Genomic DNA, 22,306 nt, shown 5'->3' on the forward strand with positions numbered 1-22,306 from the left:
ATTCATTTTGAGAGGATGAGAATATAAAAGCAGGGACGGACTGCTGAGGCTATTACAAGTCTCAGATCAGACTGCACTTGGAATATTTTTAGCAGTTATGGATCCTATAACTAAGGAAGGATATTCTGGCCGTGGAAGTGATCCAGAAGATGTTTATAAGAATAATCCCAGGAATGAAGAGCTTGTCATGTGAGGGCGACTCTGAATTTGTAATTGATGGAGCTTAGAAGAATGAGGGGGAAACTTATAGAATACTGAGAAGCCTGCATAGAGTGAATGTGGAGAAGCTGTTTCCCTTTGTAGGAGAGACTTTGAGGGCATGGCTTAACAGTGAAGGGACAACCCTTTAGGTCTGAGATGAGGAGGAATCTCTTTAGCCAAAGGGTACAGAATCTGAAGAATTCATTGCTACAGAGAGCTGTGGAGGTCAAGTCATTGAGTATCTTTAAGGCAGTGATAAGTTCTTGATTAGTAAGTGGATCAAGAGTTACAGGGAGAATGGGATTGAAAAATATTGTCAAATAGGAGAGCAGACTCAATGGGCTGAATGGTCTAATTCTGCTCCTATAACTTATTCTTAAAAAATTGATTGGTCTGAATGTCTGGTTTTCATGCCCAACATTTTGTTTCTTCCTTACATGCTTTAGTTCCTTTCACCACCAGAGTCACAGAAACAGTGCTGTCTGGAGCTGTGGCTGAGGTTGTGAAGGCAAAAACAAAATCAGTTGCAAGAGTTTGTCTTTAATTTACAATTGACATCACACAGAATAAATCAACATCAGATTTTCTTTATATTACTTTTAGCTTTGGAGTTCGTGAGTCAATTTTTGTCACAAATGAATGATGAACAAAAGTAAACCAAACATAATTAAACTACTTGTTGTCTCATTTGGAGCCACGCGCGCACACAAAATATTAAAACTATCTCCATGTGCTAGCTACAGGTGCCTGTCTAGCCTTCAGTTTCATTCCTTTATGCTGTGTGAGGGTCTTGCTGCCCAGGCAGGAAACTAGCTGGACTAAATATATTTTTGTGCTCCACACAGACTTGTGATAACTTCTAATTTGAGGTGTAACGGATGTGACACTCGAGGTCTGGGGTGGCACAGCTAGTTAAGAACATAATCTTATGTCACTTCTAGGCTGATTGCAGAGCCTTTTTGACGGTGGTAAGAGTGCAAAGTGAATAATTTGCAGTTTAAAAACACTGCCAATCCACAAATGAAAATCATCTGAAAGTAAATTATGAAGGCTTGCTTAGAGTACTTCTATTTGGGTCACTGAGAATCTTGCTCACATCTATTTGGACCAGTTTAAGTACATGAGTAAAAAGTGCTACTGATTTATTTTCCAGGTTTTCAGCCATATAAGGGTGACTGGGTACAGGCCCAATACTCTATTGAACCAACAACTTGGAAAAGCCAAGCCTACTGCCTGAAACCACTTCGATATAAAAGAGTTGATAAAGTAAGTACTAATTAAAGATGCAAAGACTCTTATTTCTTTTTTTAAAAAAGCAGCTGAAACAAGTTGCAGTTTAAAAACATAAATTGAACTAATAATGTAGAGCAGCAGGTCATTTATATTTGAAAGCTTTTGAGTTGCTGTTCTTCGTATTGGAATGTTTAGTAAAATATTTTTGCAGATGTAAATATCTGTTGGGTTTACAGCAAGACCATTTTTGCATGCCCGGGACACACTCCAGATACTTCAATTTACGTTTTGCTTTTAAATTTCAAACTTACCTTCACTAAACCCTGTATCTTTTAACACTTCTGCTCTCCCTTTTAACAAGCAACACAATTTAGTCAGCCATGCCTTCCTTTTGTTTTAAGTGAAGGATTATAGAGCTAAAGGAGAGAATGCATAAGGAAAATACCAAGATGATACCAGAACTGCAAAATCATATCTATTGAAAGATGAACAGGCTCAGTCTTTTCTGAGGGATGAGTTTAAAGAAGTATTCAAAATTACTGAAATATTTCAAAAGACAAGAGACAGAGTTCACTTGTGGAAACCTCTCTACCCGAGCGCAAAAAGAAATAACAGACAAAACTTTGTGATTTGTCTGACATCACATAGCTACTATAGTTTTTTATATCAGGGACCCTGAGAAATTACTGTGGACTATCTCTCCTCCTTGGAGTGGGAGATGAGATGACAAATTAGTTTTAACGTATCAAATTGCTATGGATGCTAGAAAACCAAAACCTCAGAAAAGGATTTGGATAAACACTTGAAAAGGAAAAATAAGTCGCTGGGCTTTGGTTAAAGAGTGGGTTGGTGTGGGACTAATTATTAGAAAGAATTATCAAAGCAAATTAACATTGTTCTATGCTTTAAGATTTGATAACTGTGTGTGAAGTCTAATTGCTGGTGTGAGGAATAGGAGTGAGAAATTTGGTGCCTTAAATTTGCTTCGCTAGTCTGTAAGACCATTGTTGATCTGTGTGGCATTGACTACACAGTCTAACCCAGCCTCAAATATCAATGATCCCATCTCTCTTGCTCCCGAGGGGACCCAGTTTTAAATACCAATGAGCATCTGAGACAGGAATTTTCTCCCAATAGCCAACTTAAGTGGGAAACCCCAGATTATGAAGATGTGCAGTACTCTAGCATAGAATAGAATAGTTATTTATTGTCACTTGTATTTTTACTGAAAATACAGCGAAAAGTGTTTAAGTTGCCATACTCCAGTGCCTATATTAATAACAGAAATTCAGGGTGTAGGGATCTGGGTGTTCTTGTGCATAAATTACAATAGTTTAATATGCAGGTACTGCAAGTCCCTAGGGATGCTAATAGAATGTTATCATTACTGGAATGGGCAAGCTGGCTTGTGAAGAAAGGTTGAACAGGCTAGGCTTGTATCTAATAGAATTTAGAGTTAGAAATGACTTGATTGAAACATAATAGGATCCTGAGGAATCTGAGGGGTAGATGTGGAGAGGTTGTTTGTCACTGTTTAAAAGTCAGGGGTTGTCCACTTAAAATAAGAGATAAAGCAATTTTTTCTCCACTGAGGTTTTCTGTAACTCCAGTCACTATGCAGTCATCAGCACTTGAGCTCCAAGAATGCACCTGGAACGATTTCCTTAGATGCATCCACTCACAACCCAGATGCCCAAGACAATAGTTCTGGTACCTGTACCCCAACAAGATCATGACACTGTTCATGACTTTTCAAGGGCCATATTAGGGCCATATTCTGGGCAAGTTTCCCCAGTTTGTTACTGTTCAGACAGAATACCCAAAATTGATAATCTCTTGGGTGAGGAGAGATGAACTGACCCCATCCCTCGTTATTCACCCATTCTTGGGTAGGTTGCAGCAAGGTTAAGTTAGAGAGGAGTCCTTTCCTAGTGCACACCTTCTTCCAGATGCAAATGCACTTGGGTTGAAAAATGCCAACAAAACAGGCTTTTTTGAATTACAAGAAGTGTAACTTTATGAATGACTGTACAAGAAAATATAATACAGCGCAAACACAGTAGAATTAAGAGATTAATCCAAAAAGATGAAAGGTTTTAAAAGACAGAGATAGGAATCAGTCTCTGACATGTTAGCAAAAAGCATTTAATAGAATGTCGCATCTTTTGTAGTGGAGATTACTGTTAGTGTTCACAGTGGTAGATGAAGTCAGCCTCACGATCTTTAGTTGTGCAGGTTAGTTGAGTTTCTGTAGTTCTGCCACCTTTTGATTAAGATTGCATTCCATGATTCTGGATGAGGCAAGAGTCCTTCGTTGCCTGATTCTCTCTTTTTTTTTTTACTGACTTCCAGCACTTAGTGTCATAAGGTCTTTACCTACACCACATTGACCAAGAGTTATTTCTTCAACTGTGACCTTTACAGCACACCAACAGGCAGTATGTACATGAGAATGTTCGGCCCCACCAGTCCACTGCAGTAGAGTTCAAATTGGCTAATAGCTGTCCTTGTGTATGCCTGGAAGGTAAAAACAAGTCTGGAAGAAGTGGCTTACTACCAAGAGAGGAGAGATAGTTGTCCCCACTTGTCTTTTCTTGTTAAGTCTTATCCTGTTTCCCTGATAATTTACATACACAACATTCCATTGGCTTCACTTTGCCAGACAGTCACTGAATTCTCAAGGCAAGTCATATTAGATCCAAAATGTTGACTGCTTTTCTTTCTCTACAACTGCTGATATTAATGTCTTCGATTTTGCTCTTCCACACATGTGGAATCTTTGTAGTTCCTTCTAAGTTCACCTCTCAGAAATAAATCCAATCAGTTCATTCTCCATTAAGCATATCTTCAAGCTTTTGGTATCATGCTTTTGAATATTTGTTCTTTCATACTCCAGTGTGACTATACATTTTACTTAATATGGCTACCAGAATTGTACACGGTGTGGTCTAATAGTTGCTGCTAAATTTATGCTTTTGCAAACAATGTTACTGCTCAATGGGAATAAAATTACATTCTGCACAACCTGGAAACAATATTTGTGTTGGTAGAAAATTTCTCGTGTAACTTTTCATATCTGCACAACTGGTCAGAATGAGTATTATTGTTGCATTTCTTGTTTGAAGGTACCAATAACTCAAATTCTTCATCGAGGTGGTGTAGTGGATGACATTATATTCTTCACTCTTGATTCTCTCCGAATGCCGCAACTTTATGTGCCCAAAAAAGATGATTTGGTTAATGTAGTGATTATTGAAAGTAGTCAGTCTTTATACCAGTGGAGAGCTTTATGCATTGGACCTGCAGACAAAGAAAGGTATGCTATAATCAAGCCTCACAATTATACTGATGTGTTTGCCAAATGTTTGTTCACTCACTTGTTTTTAAATATTACCATTCGGAATGCTTTCTGTACTGTTCTGTCAAATGGACTGTTGGTCCAGTATAGGTTAACAGGAATGTTTGATCTTTCTTCCTTTTGTTTCATGAGACATTGCTATCACTGGTAAGGCCAACACTTGTTGCCTGACCTCAATTTCCCTTGAGAAGATGGTGGTGAGATGCCTTCTTGAATGCCTGGAATCCATCAGCTATAGGTACTCTGGGTATAATTAGGAAGAGTATTCCAGGATTTTGATCCAGTGAGAAATGAAGCAGCAATACTATTCCCCATCAGGTGGCAGTGTTCCCATGTATCCACTGTCCCTGTTGTTCAAAGTGCTACTGGTCACAGATTTAAAAGGTGCTTGAAAGAGTCTTGGTGAATTGCTGTAGCGCAACTTCTGTGAGTTGCAAACTGATGTGTCAGTGGTGGAAGAGTGAATCCTTGTTTCAGAATTTTGAGTTGTGAATGGTACTGGGCCTTCTGCAATCACCAGTAAACATACTTATTTCTGACCCCCTGATGAGGGGGACATCATTGAAATAGTTGAAGATTTTTGGTCCTAGGACACAAACCTGAGGATCTCCTGCACTGATGTTCTGGAACTGAGAGCCACAAACAACCATCTTCATTTGTTCCAGTTATGACTGTAACCAGCAGAGTGTTTCTCAGTGATTCCCATTGACTTCATTCGTTAAATGGTACTTTGACAGCAAAGGAGCTCTCACTTCCCTTCTCCCGTTCAGTTCTTATGGCCCAATTTTAACCAACTCTATAATGAGGTCAGGAATCAAGGCTCCCTGCCAGAACCCAAACTGAACATTAGTGAGCAGGGTATTGCTTTGTCTGCTATTTGATAGCACTGTTGACAACTCCTTGCATCGTTTTGCTGACAACTGATGGAGTGCTAGTTGACCAGATTGGATTTATCCTGCTTTTTTATGGGTAGGACATAACTGGACAATTCTCCACATGTTAACTTGATGCTACTGATACAGCAGTGATGGGACAACTTGACCAGGGCAGTGGCTTTTCTTTGTCCATCACTCCGAGACAATTATTTGCATCCTTATATAGTGCATTGAGTTGGTTGAAGACTGGGATCTGTGAAACTGGAGACCTGAGCAGGTGCTGGGATGGATCATCCACTCTCCACTTACTGATAATGATTGCAAATGTTTCAGCCTTGCCTCTGGACTGATGTGCTGGATTTTCTCCTGCATTGAGGATTGAGGAGGCTCCTCCTTGGGTTAGTTGTTTAAATGTGCTGTTATGTAGGCTTCATTTTTTTTTGACAATTGGTGAAAATGGATAGATTTAAAGTTCTGTGGAAACCAGGATTGTTTTGTTTTTTACTATAAGGTCACTTTGGAGCATTTTTAACAAGGCATTTCTTGGGAATCACTTAGTTTCAGCCAATTGCTAGACTTGTTTGTTGGAGGTCACCTGCCTCAGCTTAAAGCTCCCAGAGAGCTGATATCTGTTTAAAAGTATCTTAGATGCAGGTGGAGTTGGTGTCCAACCAGCTAAAGGAAAGAAACTTCCCAGCTGAACTCATCTGTTCTTGCATTCTTGTGCTTTCAGTGTGGTATCAGGAAAAAAAACTAACTTGGTTTCTGGCATGAGGGTATTTGTCTTAATATTTCCTGAACAAATGTAATGTCAAAAATAATATAGATGATTAAATTGAATATATCACCTGAACCCTGTGCTTTGGTATTTCACTTTTTTTTAAAACAGAAATCCAGACATCTGTTGAGTCTTTGAAATAAATGCCAAAGACTGTTGTACATCCAGTGATCTGTGATGTCTATGATCTGTTCCAATTTGCCAAAACTCCAGAATGGCAGCTATCTGAACAGTCCACATCTTATACTTTTTGTCTTCAAGAACTAACCATTATTGGCCGAAAGTGTTTTTTTTTCCAAAGCGAATGTCCTATTTTCCTTTACCTAGTGTGTACATCAGGTTATTCTGAAGTAAAATATTTGTATTCGTAAATATTTGTACATTTATAACTGTACTCTATTAACCAGTTTGGCATATTCATTGAATGTGTTTTATCTTGTAATAAATCAGAATAATTTTGCTTCTGTTAAAGAAACCTGGATGATCAGTCTTTTTATTTAAAACCTAATATAAAATTGGCCTACAGAGCTTTGATCTGATCTACTGGTTGTGAGATTGTATAGCTCTACCTTTTTTATACCTCTTCCTCTGTTGGACATGCATGAAATCCTGTGTTATGGCAGTCACCAGGTTGATACCTCACTTCATTTATCATTGCTTCTCTAATTTGCTTCTTTATTTTCAGAAAAGTGAACATTTTCACACCTTGTGGTCTTTTGTTTTTCCTAGAGACCTCTGTACGATAATGCTAATTTAAAGTTCTTCACATTATACCAAAGATTTTAGGCTTAATGTTTTAATGTGATACTATAGTGCATAAACAAGCTTTTGAAAACTAAACATTCTTTCCTTACAGAAAAAGAGCTAAAGTAAGCAATTAGGAGTTTTATAGCATTTAACCAGTTGCTGAAATGTAGAATATTCTAATAGATTCTTTCCTTTTGCCATTTATATAGTTATCCTTAAAGGCAAAGTGGATACATTAAAAACAAGTAATTAAAAGGTATAGAAATAGGGTTGAAGAATGAAAATAAGTGGATAGATGTTGCAGAGAATTGGCTTGATTGGCCGCACTGCACTTTGCAAAATTTTGTTTTCCCCTCATTTTTATTTTAAGTCAATCATTGCTGTGTACATTGTGGAAATTCACACCTCTGAAATGTTAACACAATGGTTAATTACAATGCTAAATTATTCTCCGTTAATTTGAAAAATGTATCCACATTTCCATGGAATCCACAGGGTCAAGTTGGACCATTTTATGACGTCTTATTTGTGTTCTGAAAGAATATATGCCCAAGTTATTTCTTCCTAGAGGGACAGGGCCAGGCTAGAGTTGTGGACTATTGCCCCTCAGAGTAGGTCCATATAATATAATGGTGTCTTAAAGCTGCTCAAAAAGATATTCATGTGCTTTTTTTTCCCCAAAGATTCAACTTATGGACTTTCAAACAAAGAAGTCAGGCACCTGTTCATCTATTTCAAAGACTCAACAGATCTGAGTTTTTAAATGTGAAATACCAATATCGATCTTTTAATTTAAAAAAACTACCTGTAGTTGTTGCAGCTCTCCAAGTTTTTCCCAGTAAATGCCCTATGATGCTGCACATATAATTTATCCCACGTAGCTCTACTTGTACCATTTTTATAGGGAAGCATGATGAATAGTACACTAGAGCTGAACTATTGGGATATCCTTTCCATTCTGGTTCAAAACCTCTAAACAAATCATGTCTCAGAATTTCTTTGTATTCCTTCTCTCTACCATTTGTTTCTTCCATCAATTTAATATTTCAGTATTGTACGTCAGTAAGATAGAAAACTATAGAATTCTCACCATTCCTGTCTGCAGCAATTCAGCTACAACTGATTTCTTGTCCTCATTACCCCATAACTGTATAAGTCTTTACAGATTATTTGAAAAATGTGGTGCTAGAAAAACACAGCAGGCCCGGCAGGATCCGAGGAGCAGGAGAATCGATGTTTCAGGCATAAGCCTTTCTTCCTCATTCCTGAAGAAGGGCTTATGCCTGAAACATCGATTCTCCTGCTCCTCGGATCCTGCCGGGCCTGCTGTGTTTTTCCAGCACCACATCTTTCAACTCTGGTCTCCAGCATCTGCAGTCCTCACTTTCTCCTTTACAAATTATTTGACCACATTGTGAAATAAAATCAAGTTTAAACCTGTCTGTCATATGGCCAGCTCCTATGTGACAATACTTGTTTCTGTGTAACTCAGGTTTTGCGGAAACTGTCCACGGGCTATCTAAGATGAAACAGAATGATAAATTGAATTCAGTACAGACTGTGTTTAAGAACATGCAAAAAGAACATTTTCATACAGTCTTTCAGATTGAGAAAGTTGTGTTGAACAAAATTGCAGTGCAAAACAAAGTGCATGAAGTGAACAGCATTTTAAATCGTACTAAGTTTTCTTCCTCTTCTGGTTGTTTGGGGATGTGGAAGCCATTATTTTGACTTCCTTTTTTTGCATTTCCTTAGCTTTTTCTCTTGGTTAGGAATGATTGTGTGTCATATTTCTCTATTGCTGCAAACATTAAGTGTGTCTAACCTGCATGCTATCACACATGGTTTTCAAACAGCAAGAGGATATACTTTTTTTCGGGGGGTACTGGAATATACAGTGACCTTTTAAAGCAATTTTCAGTATCAGTTCCTATTTTTATATCAGTTCAAATGACATAGATTAGTCTGCTTGTTATTTACTTTGGTTTTAATTATAAAAAAATTTAATTACTGACAGAAAAAACTGCTTTTGTTTTGTAGGCAGCGATATCCTGTAGTTTGGGATCAGTCTTCAGGCAATATTCAGTAATGTCCCTGGACCAATGTTTGAATAATTCAGGGAGTATAATGTGTTGTTGTAATAGACACAGCTTGCATTTGACCCCACTATTAAAGCATGTGACTAGATAGATGTGCCATTGAGATGGCTTTCATAGAAAATCTTCTTGTAAGCTTTAACTATAACATGGCATTCCCAAGCTGCGACTGTTTCCCATCATCTGTTTATCTTTGCTGTCTCCAGTATTTAATTTATTACTCAAATTAACTTGGGTATCACAAACTTTGAAAATTTATTCAAAACAATTCCTCCAGCACATCGCAAAGCAACATCGGCACTTCGGGCCATGTGATTTCCTTTTCTCCCTTTTTTCAGTATTTTCCAAATCCCACCAGATATTGTCTTCATACTGTTCTGTAGCCCAATCATCTTCACCCTGTCCGTGCATAATATTTTTGTGTGTTTTATGATGTAATCTTCTAGTTTGTGGTCATGCCTCCAACTGACCCCACCAGGTCGAATTGTGCATATGGAAGACATGTCCATGGGTCACAAAGACAGGAAATCACTGCCTTTTTGAGCATTAGAAAATTTGTCATAAGGTTAATAAAAGGTTGATAGGATTTGGAGTTTGAGTCATGAAGGCCAGCATCTGTGGTGGTGAAGAAATTCAAATAGCACAGTAAAAATGGCATTGGACCAAACCAAATATTACACAATCTTATACTGTGCCACAGAATAAACTGGTAAAGTCTAATGAACTCTTCACACCAGATAATATTTAATATTTTCGAGCATCCCTTTCCTTCTTGAAGAGAAGACTCTATTCTATTAAAGAACATAGGGTCATTCAGCATGGAAACAGGCCCTTCAGTCTAACCAGTCTACGTTGAACATAATTCCAAACTAAATTAGTCCCACCTGCCTGCTCCTGGCCCATATCCCTCCAAATCTTTCCTATTCATGTATCTATCCAAATGTCTTTTAAACATTGTAATTGTACCCACATCCACCACTTTCTCAGGAGGTTAATTCCACAGGAGAACCACCCTCTGTTTAAAAAAAACATTGCCCCACATCTTTTTTAAATCTCACTCTCCTCTCACCTTACAAATGTGTTCCCTTGATCTTGAAATCCCCCATCCTAGGGAAGTGACAACTACCATTAACTCTATCTATACCTCTCACTACTTTATAAGTGTCTGTCAGGTCACCCCTCAATTCTTGCGCTCCAGTGAAAAATGTCCCAGCCTATCCAACCTTTCCTTATAACTCAAACCTTCCATATCTGCCAACATGCTGGTAAATCTCCTCTGAACCCTCTTCAGCTTGATAATATCCTTCCTATAACTGGGCAACTAGAACTGAACACAATATTCCAGAAGAGGCCTCACCCGTGTCCTGTATAACCTCAACATAAAGGATAATTTATACCCATCTTAGATTCTGATTGTACTCCTATAATCTTCATTTGCCAAAGCTTGTGGAACTGAATGTGCTTCCATAAGCAACATTTTCACAGCTTCATAATTCTCCATGAAATATCGCTTGAGCGTCTGCGAGAACAGATCTAAACTTAAGATCAGTCAAAGAGATTGTTGTGTTATGTTTGTGTTTTTCTGATATTGTTATCACACAAGTTGAGTATTTCCACATCTGACGTTTCTCACTCTGCCTTTCTCCATCGTCTCTCTCCATATCTCACCTCTGGCCTGTTCCTCCATAAAATTAGCAACTTGTTCCTTGAGGTGTCCCATTCTATCTATAAAAAAGACAGCTGCTCCCTGGAGGGACATGTATATAGCCTTTAAGATTAACACGATATATTTTCAAGTATTAAAGCTACATTTTATTAGTAATTGAAATTGTGTGAATTACATTTGGAGTAGTTACATAAGTTGGTATATTCATAATGCCCAATTGCAAAGAATTTCTCCAGTTTAAATAAAGCTGTATTTCAAATATACATAACACAACGCAACAGAAGGTACTGATGCAAAAGCCAGTCTGGGGAGAAAATTGCAATTTCCAGTAATGTAGCACTTTCATATTTGGCTGTTTTTCAGTTCATCAGTTTCTGCAATAACAAGCAAAGATCTTGACCCTATTGACTTGGAGTTCTTTCACAAAGAAGGATTGGAAGTTACAAGGAAGATTGACTTTGGTACCATCAGACAAGGAGAGAAAAAAGACTTGGTGGTGTGGATTGAGTAAGTTAATGTGAAATAGAATGTTGAGTATCTTCAGAAAAACCACAAATAAACCTCAATATTACAGCTTGTATATACATTGTTGAATATGCTTTCATTTAGTCAGCATACAGTTTCCATACATTGGCTGTTTTTGTTTTACTAAAATTATTTTCCCCTCTCAAGAATGTTTATAAGTTTCAATGCTATCTTGTTAACTTTGAAGCCTTTAGAGGAAAAAGTGGATTGGAATCCCTTGGTTAATAGCACAGTTGGTGAAACTCCACCCCAAGGGGTTCACGCTCTCCACCATCTTTGTCTAGGGCAGCTAGATACTTCACTAATCTCGACTGCATGTGCAACATTTAATCAATTGAATTTAACAGTTGAAATACAACCGCCAATCACAGTGTTAGGTGCTTTTTAAGAGTATATGTGCCATTTCTTTTGGTGCCAGCTCAGTTATTAATTTTAAATCTGAGGTAGAGTGATGTTTGTTAATTGAAGGCATTGAGGGATATCTGCAAAGGAGACTATGTAAAATAACTTTGCATATCAAACATAATTTTATTGAATGGCAGAACAGGCACAACAGTCTAAATGCCCTGTTCCTATGTTCTTGCAGTGTACTATCGAATAAACAGTTGTATTTTAACAGTAGCATTGAGGGTACAAAATCATGCAGGAAGTATTTGACCAAACTGAATTGAATGAGTCAGATTTGAGAAGTGCTGTCACTTGAGTCTGAAAACTTCTGGGCACCTTATTAAATGTGTGTGGTTTTCTAACTCTCAAAGTAATGGAAGGGGTGATATAAGTTGTATTTGTATAATCGATGATCCTTTTATTTATTTTATTTCTGTCATTTTCTGATTTCAGGAACAAAGGAAAGGAGGCACAGAGCCTTTTAAAGTATAAGCTGGCGGGATGGGAGAGAGACAATCAGTTCTTTATGACATCCCCCCAATTACTCACTGCCTCTGAAAATGGATCCAAACAACAGACACACACTAAATTTGCATCTAACGGTAGAATGACTCAATCCCAGTCATCATGTATGGCCCTTGGCTCTTTCCTGCCCAGAGTATCAGATCAGCAAGATTCTAAGCTTCCCAGTGTGACCTTTGATCAGAAGAATGTATCTTCACCTCCGGAAAGAACACCATCCAAGCAAGATGGTTCACTCAATTCACAAAGCTCTCGAGATGATAAATTCCTGAATAATCTATCATCAGCCTCTGCACGTTGCATAACTCAGCTCGGTTGTCTGCAAACTCTTGATGATGCTCATGTAAAATGTGAAAAGGTGACGCACGAGCTCAGCCCAAATGAAGGAATTGGTGAAAGTCTGCTGCACATATTACCTGGTGGAAAAGCCTACATAAAACTCATGTGTGAAGCAAAGTAAGAGTTTTACTATTGAAGATTAATTGTCAAGGAGAATATTGATGCACAAAACTATCTATTGTTTAAAAATAGCTAGATCAAACTTTAATTCTTCCAATATACTTGAATTTCAATATATTTATGATCCACAAAAAATAATAGCATAGAAATTGAAAGTCTCGGCTAATTTAGGGTGAATGTGAAAAAAATCCTATTTTTCTTTCTGGTTTTAAATGTATAAAACGCCCCAAAGTAGATCAGGGAATTCCTACTTTCTAGTTTGGTAATGGTTGACCAGTCTTTTTTCCGCATTGGTGGAACACAAACTGGAGCATCAGTTACATGTTGCTGCTGAGCAGCTGCTGCATGATAACACTGTGGATGACACCGTCCATCACTTTACTAATGATTGAGAGTAGACTGATGGGGGTAGTAATTGGCCAGGTTGGATTTGTCCTGCTTTTTATGTACAGGACATACCTGGGCAATTTTTCATATTGTCAGGTAGATGCCAGTGTTGTAACTCTACTGGAACAGCTTGGCTAGGAAATGACAAGTGCTGGAGCACAAGTTTTCAGTAATATTGTTGGAATGTTGTCAGGGCCCATGGGCTTTGCTGTATCCCCAACTGTGTCGTGATATCACATGACATGAATCAAATTGGCTAAAGACTGGTATCTGCAACGCTGGGGACCACTGGAGGAGGCAGAGTCAGATCATCTACTTGGCACTTCTGGCTGAAGATTGATACAAATGCTTCAGCTTTACCTTTTGCACTGATGTGTTAGTCTCTTACATCATTGATGATGGGGATAATTGTGGAGCCGCCTCCTCCTATGAGTTGTTTAATTGTCCACCCCCATTCATAACTGGATGTGGCAGGACGGCAGTGCTTAGATTTGCTCCATTGCTTGTGGGATCGCTTAGTTCCTCTATGACTTGCTGCTTACGATGTTTGGCATGCAAATAGTCCTGTTTGATAGTTTCACCTGCTTACTTTCAGGTTTTGCTTCTGACATGCCCTCCTGCACTCTCCACTGAAGCAAGGTTGATCCCCTGCCTCAATGATAGTGGTTGTTTGGGGGAATATGCTGGGCTATGAGGTTGCACATGGTGCTGGAGTTCAATTCTGTTGCTGTTGATGGCCCACAGCACCTAATGTTGTCCAGTCTGAGTTGCTAGATCCAGTTGCTTGTGTGTCCATTTCACCTCAGATTCTCTTGGGGAAACTAATGACATGGGATGGTTTTGAACTACTTTGTTTTGCTATTGATAGCACTTTTTGCAAAGTAGTTGAAGTGTGTGAGTTGTGGATGCAGGTTGAAATGTGCAATTTTAGCAAGCTGGGACATCCAGCAACAACAAGCTACAGTAGCATTCCAGCTTTCATCTTCATAGACCTGTTGCAACAAGTAACTGAAAGGAACAGGAGGCTGGCATAAAGAGAGAGATTAGACCATGAGCCAAAGGTTAGTTTAAGGGATACTGTGAATTTTGTTTGAATAGTATTTATTTTTGCTTAAAATATGTAAATATTTGGGATGGCGGATAGCTAAGCACATGCAAGATAAACATCCAAGCATTGATGTCAGTATGTGGATTTTTTTTTTGTCGATTCTTCAGATACAATTTATTAAAGAATTTTTAAAAAATACATTGGAACATGCTGTCATAAATAGAATATTTCCAATAGTTGATTGTCATCACCTTTTAGGTGTGTATATAGCAGTGTAAAATTGGTGCAATACTTGGATTGCAAAACCCTTTGAAGATGTTCTCCATGTTCTGGCAGTGAGCTTTACTGATCTTGATCAAATGTATTTCCAAAAGATTGCATGTTTGTTTTATCAACGTTGTGTATGTTGTGTTGTGTGGCAAATACGGTGACCATGTTTCAAAATCCTGATGGAAAACCGTGCAATATAACAAGACTCATGTACCGGCTGCCCCACTGTTTGCAGTGTGGATGATATTTTAGTGTACTAACTTATTTAAAAGGAAAAGTTGATTCAGATAGATACAAATTGTCACAGTCTTAAATTTCCCTTTGTCATGCAGTGTATAATTCAATTTCCAATAACTTCTGCATTTAGAGTGGCAAAAAAAAACTAGTATTTTTATTCAAATCTGAAATGCAATGGATTTCTGTATTATAGACTTCACTGTGATGTACATAAATTGTTATTGGAGAAAGAGTTGACACATGCCAGGTTGGATTTTTAAAATAATAATTTATTTTATTTGAAATATGTATTGTTTTAAACAAATTGCAATAATTATACTTTTTTTCTTTATTGTATTTTTGTTTTGCAGAAATCCTGGTCGTAATAAAGATTTTCTCATGCTTTATTTTAATAATTTTATGATGGGATGTTATGTGGAGGTGGATGTAACAAGTGATGAGGAATATCTACTGGTACCAAGATCCAGCTATCACCCCATACAATCCAAAACCTTTCAATCAGATCAAAAAGAAACGAACTTCACAGTTGTGAGTGTGAGAAATCCTTCAAGGTATCATACGTTTTTTGATATGTTATGCTAGCAGATGTGGTATTGTCTTAATCAGAAGATTCAGTGTTTTTAGTAACAAGAAAATGATGAGCGACATGTGATGAGAAAATTGTGAAATCAGAGTAACTGTGCCTCCTGCAGGATGTGGTTGTGTGGATTTGCATTTTTTTTACACACTCAATCATGCTTAGAAATCGGGTGCGGAATTGAGTCTACCCAGTAACTGACTAATTGAAGTCTGAATTAAATATGTTATTGTTCATTGGAGGGTTGGTGTGGACCCGATGGGTCAAATGGCCTGTTTCCACACTGTAGGGATTCTGTTTATTTTGTAATGGCCAGGGTTTGATTCATCAGTAAATATAATGAATCTGCGTTCACACCTTTTGAGGTGCTGCATTAATATATCAATCCTACTGTGATAATTTATTTGTATTTGAGAAGAACAGATGAAATGGGAAATATAGCTATATTTCATACATGCTACTGCATCATTTTCCTTTGTTATACAATACAATTACAGCAACATTATTAGCTTTGAAGTCAGTTTGCCTGTGTAACAATGGCTGGATGTTGTGAAGAACATAGAATTACTCTCGAGCTGACAAGGTCAAATTACACATTCCATAAAAGCGGTTGGGTGTGTCTCGTCTCCCAGATGCGCTAAACAGAATTCTGTTCCAATCTTCTTGCCTTGCAAAGAAATGTCATTGAAATTATAGCTTTCTGAAATGATGTTTGTTAATGAACTTGAAAGTTTGTGCATGTCATATATTAAATAACAGTGGAATGATGGACTGTAGAAGTTCCTGATGAGAATCCTAAATCAGGATGAGAAAAGTAACCAGAAGCAAGGCTTTTTAACTGATGTGGAAGGATAAATTAATCAAAATTAATCCCAAATTGGAACAAAGTTGAACCTAAGGATAATGGAGCAAAGGGATTTTAAATGTAAATGTTACAGTTACGTCAACCAGTCTGTAAGATGGTAAGTGCTTAAAAAGGGCCAGGACTCAAACTGTTACAGGGCATTATTAAACTGAACGGGAGATGCAGAGGTAATCTAGAAAAGCTGCTGAATGTGATCTTTTCGGGCTCCATCCAGTGGTGGAAGTGTGCAGCTACAGGTCTGACTATATACCTGTAACATCAGACAATATAGTGAGCGATGTTGATTTGATTTAATTTGTTACTATCACATGTATCAAGATATAGTGAAAAGTATTGTTTTGCATGCCAACCAAACAATCCCTTATACAGGTACCTCCCTTATACAGGTACACCAAGATAATATAACAGACTGCAGAATATACTGTTACAGCTACAGAGAAGGTGTGGTGAAAAATCAACTCTAATATATGAACGGTCTGTTTATAAGTCTGATAACAGCAAGGAAGAAAATGTTTTTGAATCTATTGAAATGTATTTTCAAACTTTTGTAACTTCTGCACAACAGAAGAGGGTGGAAGAGAGTATAACTAGGGTGAGAGGGGTCTTTGAGGCCTGCTTTCTGGAGCGGGTAATGTAGATGGAGTCAGTGGAAGGAGGGTGGTTTTCATGATGGACTGGGCTGCATTTGCAACCTTCTAAATTTCTTGCAGTCTTGGGCAGAGCAGTTGCATATAAGCTGCGAAGCATCTGGATGGGATGCTTTCTATGGTGCATCAGTAAAAATTGGTAAGAGTCATTTGTGGACATGCCGAATTTCCTTAGCCTTCTGAGGAAGTAGAGGTGTTGTTGTGCTTTGTTGACTGAACATTGATGTGGGTGGACCAGCGTAGATTGTTGGTGATATTTGTTCCGAGGAGCTTGAAGCGTTCAACCACGTCCACCTCAGCACCATTGACACAGACAGAGCCATGGCCTCCACTCTGCTTCCTGAAGTCAATGACCAGCTCCTTCAATTTGCTGACATTCAGGAAGATATTGTTGTCTTAACATCACGCCACTAAGCGTTGTATCTCTTTCTTGTACTCTTATCGCGTCATTGTTTGAGATCCAATTCACTACAGTGGTGTCATCAGCAAATTTCTAAATAGAGTTAGAACTGAATTTACCAACATAGTCATGAATGTCTAAGGAGTGCAGTAAGCAGCTGAGTATTTTGTAAAAGCTTTTGTGTGCTCCTTCTCATCCCTATCTCTATAGCAATTCTCATCCTATTACCTGGTGCTAAAGGCACAAAGTCACATCTGTAGCTGTACACTTCAAAAGATCCCATTCAGCAGCTTTTCCAAACTGCCCCTGTGCAATACTTTCTCTTCTGATAAGTTTAATAATACTCTTTAACATTTATTCTCCTGGCCCTTTTTAAGCACTTACCATTTTATAGATTAGTTACAAGTAGGATTAAAATCTACTTTCAAGTAAAAAACAGCCAGATTCGCCACTTGGTGAATTTAATGAAAATGTTAAATGTCTGCTTGATTTGCCTTCAGTTCAGAATAACTGATTGTATAGTCAATGCAAAGTACTTAGAGGTTTTGAGCAACAGCACGTCTAACTTTGTTAATATTCTGTCTAGACTGGCCAGACGGCACATACCTAGCTTTCTTCCACAGTATGCTGTGCCTGAGAGATTAAAAGAATGCATTGAAAGGGATGCAGATATCCTGACCATTCAGCCAAATCTTTCAGAGGTTAGTAATTTATTTGTATCCAGTTCTTTTTTTTAATCTCTGCTTAAAGTGAATGTTTGTTTTGTTTTCTTTTTAAAAGGCTCTGAGCATGTCAAAATATAAAGATCATTTTTCAACACTTCTGTGGCTGGAAGAGATCAAAGCCAAGATGGAGATGAGGGAATTTAATATGGCCAACGTGACCTTGAGAAAGAAAGGGGACTTCCTCATTCTGGAGGTGCCAGGGTTGGTTGAAGGCCGGCCGTCGGTATCTGTTGGTTAGTTGGACATAAAATTCATTTACAGACTCTCTGCGGGCTAAGATTTGAACAGTTACCCTGTGTTTGAAAGGACATTTTGTGTAATCTCCGCAGTTACCTCAATCTCCGCTTTTGAAACTCTATTTCTATTAGGTATCAGGGTCAATTTAAGTTTCTAGCTTAATAATTCATTCATGAATATGATGCCACAATGGTGTGGCCACAAAACTAATTTTGCAGCATCCAGTGAGGTATGTTAAATATGGCTATATTGATTCGGTTCCATAAAATTGCCAATATGAAATTTGAAGCACAGTTGTTGGTTTTAAAAAAAAAGCACAGTAGCAAGTTAAAAGAGAGCTACTGACTAAAGTGTCAGGAACAGGATGCAGATATTCTGCTGAAGAAAGACAAGTACAAATTCAGCATTTTAAACCTAAAAATGAATGAATGCAAGTAAGAACTGAAAGAACTGCAAATGCTATGAATCAGAAACAGAAGTTCCTGGAAAAGCTCAGCAGGTCTGTCATTATCTGTGAAGAGAAATCAGAGTCTGGTTCAGGTTTGGTGACCCTCTAACTACTGGTAGCTAGGCAAATATCGGTTTGAATGCAGAAGATAGGGTGGAGGGAGGGGGTAAGGAGTAAACAAAAGGTGGAGAATGGCTATTAAATCTACCTACAAAAGCAGAAGAGTACTCAAAGGAAACTGGAATTGGGAAGGAGTACCAATGAGAAGTAATATTCAAAAGGAAAACCAGAGATAGTAAGCAAGGCTGATCAGGATGGGAGAAGTATGGTTTTAGTGATATTTGGAATGTTATTGTGTACAAATGAAAAAGCCACATACCGTTTTCTGTTAATCAGCATTCTTATGACCTTTTAGACAAAAGAAAGGTATTCACATAGTACATCACCAAAAATATCCAAAGTAAAATTCAAACTTTGTTATTTGGAATCACAGTCTGAGACAAGCTGGTGGAAATATTTTAAAGCTAGTAGCTGTCCAGGTTTATGTAGTGTTTGTCCCAAAGTGCTGAGAAAGATTTGTAGGGGTTTATCCATATCATTGAGGGGGCCAATGAGAGCGGGAGAAACAAGAGCTTTGGTGTTTATATAATGCCTTACACCATGTCCCAAACTGCATCCTGGCCGTGAAGTACTTTGGAAGTATGGTCATTGTGGTAATGTAAGAAATGGCAGCTAACTTGCACAGAGCAAGTTCCCAAAGCACCAACACACTGGGAGAACTCAGTGATTTTTGTGTCATTTGGATTTTTTTTTGTTGTTCACCTAATCATTTGAACAATGACTTCTTCATCAATAAAGCAGTTCCTTGTCAAACTAGTTTAGAAAGTTAACCTGTTAGTGACTTTGGGGGAAATAACGTGTCTTTGTTATTTGCAATTCGTGGTAAGGCCTCTTATTGATATAGAAAGGAGATTAAAGTTGAAGTGTGGCTCCAGTATAGCTAGTGCAATTATCTGCTGAGCGAAAGGAAATGCCCCACAATTACTGTTTGAAAGCAATACTGTATTCCATTGCTGATAACATGAAAATATACAGATAACACAATTTGTATGTTATTACAGTGAAAATGTTGAATTCACCAATACTTTGAAATAAACAATATAAATAACACAGCAAAACAGAAATGTAGTGTCAAAACCTTAAATAGCTTGAAACAGCATAACCTGTAATTTTCAACTTAACTCTCATTCAGGTTGTGTTTTATGTTCAAGGTTATATCTTTGAGGCAAATCGTTTGGGGATGAGAAAGAAACTTGACTGATTCTTTCTCCAGTTATTGACATGAAGAGTACATCAAATCATTGGTGAATGGAAAGTGGATTTTTGAAACGCTGTTATTTGGACAAATGCCTTAATATTTATTAACTTCTTAAAAATTTTTTGAAATTTATTTTCTTTGCCATTAGGTGACCGAATCATATTAAAGAATTCATGTTATCCAGAATCTGAAGTACGATATTCTGGCTTTGTACTGGAGGTAAGTAGGCTTCACCTGACTCTGGGCTAACAATATTCTAGGAAATGTGCAGATCCTAATTCAGTTTAGTATTTAAACATTCCACTTTCTTACCCAACTGCGTACAATGCATTCAAAACCAAATTCTCAGCTACAACTATATGATGGAAATTATGGCATTACGGAAATTTTAAAAGGATTTTATTGCATCAATATCGTAGAATCATAGAAATCATACAGTGTGAAAACAGGCTATTTGGCCAAACAAGTCCACACCAACCCTTCATAGAGTATCCCAGCCAGACCCTTTGCCCTATTCTATTACTCTACATTTCCCCTGACTAATGCACCTAACCTATACATCTGTGAACACTATGGGTAATTTAGCATGGCCAATTCACCTGACCTGCACATCTTTGGACTGTAGGAAGAAACCAGAGCACCTGGAGGAAACTCCCACAAACACTGGGAGAATGTGCAAACTCCACACAACCAGTCACCCGAGACTGGAATTGAACCCAGGTCCCTGGCACTGTGAGGCAGCAGTGTTAACCACTGAGCCACTGTGCTGCCTTATATTCAAACATTTGTGTTAATTTAGAAGAAAAATCAGTTGTTACCTCTCAATGTTCACCCTTGCACTAATGGCTGGATCTCTTAAACATTTTATCCCAGTTGATATTACATTTTCTATTCACACTAGGTTCAGAGAAATGGAGTTCTAACAGGGATCGGCAATGGGCTAACTGAATGTGTGTGAATTCACTACATCTGTCCTTGTGTTCTTGCTATGTTCTTATTAATTTTGATAAAGAAACTTAGGATGTTTCCAATGATGTCCACTTGGGCTCAGGAAATAAGCTTCTCTGGCTTAAAGGGGGCATCTCTTAATTAAATGTTAGGGGCAACACCATGGCTCAGTGGTTAGCACTGCTGCCTCACAGTACGAGGGACCGGTGTTCGATTCTAGCTTCTGGCGACTGTGTGCAAACTGCACACACATTCTCCTCTTGTCTGCAAGGGTTTCATCCCTCAGTCCAGAGATGGGCAGGTTAGGTGGATTGGCAACGCTAAGTTGCCCACAGTGTCCAGGGATATGCAGGCTAGGTGGATTAGCCATGAGATATACAGGGTAAGGGTCGAGACGAGAGTGGTGCTGGAAAAGCATAGCAGGTTAGGCAGCTTCTGAGGAACAGGAAAATCAATGTTTTGGACAAAAGCCATTCCTGATAAAGGGCTCCTCGGATGCTGCCTGAACTGGGCTTTTCCAGCATCACTCTCATCCTGACTCTAATCTCCAGAATCTGCAGTGCCCACTTCTGCCTATATACAGGGTAAGTGGGTGGGTTTGGTAGGGATGCTCTTGGTTGGGGGGGGGGTGATATCTGTGTGGGCTCCATGGGCCAAATCAACTCCTTGTACACTGGGGATTCTATATAAATGTGAATTATCTCATGGTTACTGTGCTTGCCTTTACAAATTTCTCACATACTCTCCCTCTGAACCTGCTGACTTGTGCTAAAATGTAGTGTTTGATATTTAACAAATTCTTGGTAAGTAAATTTGTTTGTTCAGAGCATTACAATTCCAGAGACAGAAAGGTAGGCCGTTGAGCCCGTTTAAGCTGTTCTGCCAGATGATGAGACGTAACTCCACTTATCTGTGACGTAACTCCATTTAGCCACTGTTGCTCTTCTATCTTATCCCTGATTTTAAATTTATCATTAGTGTAGAGGTTGCTAGTTAGAAAGAGTTCTAAAGTTCTTTCACCCTTTCTGTGTAGAAATGTTTGCTAATATCAATCTTAAATGTCTGTCTCTAGTTTTTATACTCATTCCTAACCCAAGATTTCTCAACCAGCAGGATACCTCCCATGTATCTAGTCTATATATTCCTCTAATATCTTGAAAAATTTGATCGTATCAGTTCTTAATCTTCTAAATTCCAGGGAATACAGCCCTAGTTTGTATAATCTCTCTGTAATTTAACCCTTGGAGTACATCTGTTGTTCTGGTTAGTCCATGCTACCCTTGTTAGGATGGTAATTTAAAGTTCTCTACTTTGATGGTCAGACAAAAGGAAAAAAGCAGTGAAACTTGGAA

At 38.2% G+C, this 22,306-nt stretch overlaps 1 protein-coding gene across 1 annotated transcript in view; it reads left to right on the plus strand.

Annotated features, from left to right (window-relative positions):
* Positions 1 to 22,306, plus strand: part of mov10l1 (Mov10 like RNA helicase 1) — a 63,466-nt gene that overhangs the window by 8,223 nt on the left and 32,937 nt on the right. The window contains exons 3-10 of the mRNA XM_072562590.1: positions 1,355 to 1,467; positions 4,560 to 4,750; positions 11,318 to 11,461; positions 12,320 to 12,844; positions 15,140 to 15,340; positions 17,865 to 17,979; positions 18,059 to 18,236; positions 20,155 to 20,225. Of these exons, the coding sequence (XP_072418691.1) occupies positions 1,355 to 1,467; positions 4,560 to 4,750; positions 11,318 to 11,461; positions 12,320 to 12,844; positions 15,140 to 15,340; positions 17,865 to 17,979; positions 18,059 to 18,236; positions 20,155 to 20,225 (1,538 nt within the window). The remainder of the gene's footprint in view (positions 1 to 1,354; positions 1,468 to 4,559; positions 4,751 to 11,317; positions 11,462 to 12,319; positions 12,845 to 15,139; positions 15,341 to 17,864; positions 17,980 to 18,058; positions 18,237 to 20,154; positions 20,226 to 22,306) is intronic.

Source organism: Chiloscyllium punctatum, chromosome 44 (genome assembly GCF_047496795.1).
Source record: "Chiloscyllium punctatum isolate Juve2018m chromosome 44, sChiPun1.3, whole genome shotgun sequence".
Classification (NCBI taxonomy): Eukaryota; Metazoa; Chordata; class Chondrichthyes; order Orectolobiformes; family Hemiscylliidae; genus Chiloscyllium; species Chiloscyllium punctatum.